The sequence below is a fragment of the Hyaloscypha bicolor genome (assembly GCF_002865645.1).
Source record: "Hyaloscypha bicolor E unplaced genomic scaffold K444scaffold_170, whole genome shotgun sequence".
NCBI lineage: Eukaryota > Fungi > Ascomycota > Leotiomycetes > Helotiales > Hyaloscyphaceae > Hyaloscypha > Hyaloscypha bicolor.
In genome coordinates, this window is record NW_020194672.1 from 102,602 (window position 1) to 107,397 (window position 4,796).

The following is a 4,796-nucleotide window of genomic DNA, read 5'->3' on the forward strand; positions in this document are numbered from 1 at the left end:
TTAATTATATATATAAAATATAATATAATTAATATTTTATTAGAAAAATAATAATTTAAGCTCTTATTAGGTTAGAAGATTTTAATTATAATAGTTTTAATAATATTATTAACTTTAAGGTCTAGTAAAGTTCCGTTATATAATTATATTTATTAAATTAAAAAAAGTAGTTTATATTTAAAGTATTACTACTATTAATAGGAGTATTATAAAAAGAGAATTATATAAAATAAAAACGAATCTTTTATATAAATTACAGGATTTCTTTATATATTAATTATTTTAGAAAGTATTATTATATTATAAATTAATTAGAAACTAGTTTTCTTCTTTTTTATTATTTTATATTAATAGCTTTATTTATAAAAATAGTAATAATAAGATTTATATATATATTTTATTTAATAATAAAAAGTTATAATTAGTTATTTTAATAGCTAATATTATATAAGGTTCTAATTAGTACTTCTCGATTTTAATAAAACCTATATAAAAGTAATTAGGCCCGAATAATAGAGATATTATTTATAAATTACTTTATAATAATAGCCGAAACTTATAATTAATTAATTTATATATAAAATAATTATTATTCTTATAAAATATTATTATTATAGGCCAGGCCTTTATATAAAGAAAACTAGTAATATATTTGACTAAATAGAATTCTTTAAAGAATAAAAAAGAGAAAAACAGGAAGAAATAAAATTATATTCCCTGAAATATTCGAGCTCTTTTAAATAATATATAATTATTCTATTAATTCAAGGAAATATATTATATAATAAAGGCTTTGGCCTTTATTATATAACTTAATAAAGGCTTCTAGCCAAGTATATAAATCAGGTTTTAATTCATTATATTACTTTTTTCCTTATTTATAAATACTAGTCCTATAAATATATAATATAAAAAGGAAACTATAATAAAACAAAAACCCATATAAAATATACTAGAGTATAAAACGTGACTTAATAGTAAAATAATGAGATTAAAGGCATAAATAGTAAAGTATAAATAGTATATAATATACTAAAGTTTAATTAAATAAATATAAAAAAGGAATTATTATTTAGAACTATAGAAAAGCTAGCTTTTTTATATAATTTCTATAAGTTATATATAAAAGACTCTAGCCTTTATTATATAACTAAAATATTAAAACTATTAAAATAAAGTAATTTTAATAGAATATGGCTTATTATACTATATTCGATTTCTTATTTATTTATATTTATTTCCTAAATACTAAAAACTAATAGAAAATCCCTATTTAGAATCCGAAATAATAAAATAATTAGAATTTTCTTTTACTAGTATTTCTAATTTCTCCTTAATATATCGAAAATATAATCTATTAGTTTTAAATTATTTTATTTTATATTTTCGAATATATTTAAATATAATCCGAACTCGTTTAATTATATTTTTATATTAAATATAATATAGTTCTTTTTATTACTTAATATCTGTTTTTAATTATTAGTTAATCTTAGTCTTTATAGCTAGATATTAAAGTAATTTATTATAATAAATTATATTAATATATTTCAAATAAATAGCTTCTTTGAATTTTATATTACCCTTAATATTCTTAAATTAGCCTTTAGTAAAAGAAGAAAGCTTTTAATAAAAAGCTTTAATAACTTTATAGAAGATTCTATTTTTATATATTTCGCTCTAAATAATAATTAGGCTTTTCGAATAATAAATTATTATTAAGCTATTCTTTAATTATTATTTTATTCGAGAATTATTATTTAATTATAATTCCAGACTTATAAATTATTTAGCTAAAGATATCTATTTATCTAATTAAGTATTTTATATTTAGATATTTTCTTTCTACTTTCTTTACTAGATACTTATTTAATTCCTTTATATCTTTCAAATTAAAATTATTATAAATAAAAAAATAATTAATATATTTAAAAACTTTTTTATTAAAAAAAGCTGTTTTCTTATAATTTATAAAGAAAATATAGCTAATATTCCGATTTTCTTTATTAAGGAAAAACTTGCTATTTAAAGCTTTAGTAATAGCTAGATTATTAGTATTACCTTTATACTAATAGTAATTAATATTTCTAGAAATATAATATTAGGCTAATTAAGAGTAAATAATTAAATAAATAGAATATTTAGCTAATACTTTATAAAATTCAAGCTATATTAAGAAGTCTGCTATTAAGAATTAAGAGGCTAAAATAAAGTAGCTATTATCTAGATTTTTATATTTTAATACATTATTTTTTCGGAAATAAAATTATAATATCTCTATTTTCTTTATTAAAAGCTTTTAAATACTAAGCTTTTTAGTTTACTTTAGATAATTCTTTTTATAAATATAGCTATTTATACTTAAATTAGAGGTACTAGACTTAGAAATAGAAGTTATAGTATTAAATTTATTATAGACCTATAAAGAGAGCCTACGGATAAGGCACTTATAAGAGAACTATTTATCGAGAAAACTAAGCTAAGGAGGAAAGGAAGTCTCGAGCTAAGGTTCCTTAAGTATTTATAGTTCTTTGCTTGTGGCTCGGCCTAATGAGGCTTAGCGTCCTAAATTTCCTGAAGTATAGCTTTCCCTAGCTTTATTATGTGTAACTGTCATGTGACCCCAGATACCAGATACCAAATACCAAATACCAGGCTAGGTAGAGCATGGAATTGTAATATTACCTCTCCTCTTGGAAAAAGCTTGTCCTCAAGCGGGTAGGCACTGTGACGGGAGGAACAGAGCAATGGAACGAGGCTCAAAGATCAATGATTTCCTATGTCTTGAGAATCTAAAGCTAAGGAGAGAAGGAGTGAGGTGTGGCAGTGGATAAGTAGGTATGGCCAAAACCACTGAAACGCCGAGCTTTGGAAGCGAGCTTGGTTTGAACCATAGCTTGGAACCTTAGCTGAAACCAACCCCTTTGGCTGAAACCACGTCCGTATCAACCATGTGACACCAGCCGTCACAGGCATTATAGAATTATTATTTAAATCATTATAGTTCTCTGTCCCGTCCTCCCAGGCTCGTATCCAGTCGACTAGCTTCTTTGGTGGGCCTGGCTATTATTAATTGGCCAAGTAGTAGTCTCGCAGCTTATAGGACGAGTATTTCAGATCGGAGGCCGGATACTAGTTAAGGTCTTCGTTATACCTAACCTAACTAATCCTATATAGGAGCTTTTCTTGTTTTGCTTTTAATGCCAGAATATCCTATACTTTGTATTCTCGGTTTATTATTACTTGAATTAGTAGAGATAGTTCGTTCTTCTGGCCAGGTAATAGATTATTAGTAGCCTTATATAGATAGTCTAGAGAGAATATATTATGAATTTTAATATTCTCGGGTAGTTTGACCTTATAGGAATTATTAATTTAATATAAGATCGGGTAAGGCCCGGCTATTTAGTAGTCTAGTTTATTACTAGGGCATTATATTTTCTACTTCTTTATTAATATATATATCTTATCTTCTATTTTAAAATCTATAGAATAATATTTAGTATTAGTATATTTCTCTATTCTCTTTTATACCTATTCTATATTCTTCTTGCCCCTCTTTATAATATTCTTTATTTATCTAGTAATTTATTAAGCTTTCGTATTACTTAGCTTGTCTTGGGATATAGTTATTAGAGTTAACTAATTAAAGAAGATTTATAGAAGCCTGCTATTAAGGAGTTTATATAGAAATATACTAATAAAGCTATATAAGAAAATAAGTTAAATATAATTAATTATTAGTAAGTACTTATTCTAGTTATCTTAGTAATATATAATATACGGGTATAATTATTAATTAATATATTAGTTTATAATTTCCGTCTACCTATTAATTTATAAGTAATATATTATTAATAGCTTTAACTTTATATCTAGAATTCTATTAAATTTCTTTTAGAATACTAATATAAATTACAGACTATAATTAGAAATAATAAAAGCTAGAGGGCTATAGTAATAATAAATAGTTCAGAGATATATCTTTACTATATTTTTTGCTATAATTATTTTATAATAAGGTATAAAGATAGCTTGCTTATTTAATTAGTTAATTATAATATATATAATATTATAGCCAGATTTCGAGTTAGGTATTAACTTGAAATCTATTATAATATATTATTATAAGTAGTCCGGAACTAGTAAAGAGTAAAGTAAACCAGGGGTTTTATTTCTTGAAATATTTGCTCGTTTATATAGTTAGTAATTACGGATATATTAAGTAATATTATATTATATATTTTTCTAGTAATATTATAGCTATAATAGCTTATAGGTTTTGTCTTTACCGGAATATACTATAGAGACTTAATTATAAGCCTTATGAATTAAATCTATATATAACTATTTTCCTGGTATTATAAGTTATCTATAATAAAGTAGTAACTTATTCTCTATAATAAAGTTAGTATTATTCCGTTTGGCCTGCTTATAAAAGGCTTATAAAAAGAAGGCTTTATAGTTATCCCGTAGGATCGGTTTAACTAAATTATTTGTTTTATTAAGATTATTATTATTATCTTAGAAAGTAGAAAGAAAGTTAACTTTAATACTAAGGTCCTAAAGTATCTTTGGATTAACTTAGTTTTAAGAGAAGAAGGCCTTAGTATAGTATTTCTCTTTTACTTTATCTTACTAGATAATCTCATTATTTCGGTATATTAAAGTATTAGCCTTTATATTCTGTTTACCGGATCTATATTAGATAATAAAGTAATACTTGGCTAAGGCTTTAGCTTATCTAGCTTATTTACTTATAAGCTTCTTTATTATTATAAAGTACTCTAATAAGT

General features: G+C 22.7%; 1 protein-coding gene across 1 annotated transcript; it reads right to left on the bottom strand.

Moving 5' to 3' along the window:
* Positions 1-2,766: 2,766 nt before the first annotated feature.
* On the bottom strand, positions 2,767-3,060 carry K444DRAFT_543199 (uncharacterized protein; the record flags this gene model as incomplete). The annotated part of the gene is made up of 1 exon (XM_024875949.1): positions 2,767-3,060. A coding segment is annotated over one exon (294 nt), but the record flags the coding sequence as incomplete, so codon positions are not given.
* Positions 3,061-4,796: the final 1,736 nt, after the last annotated feature.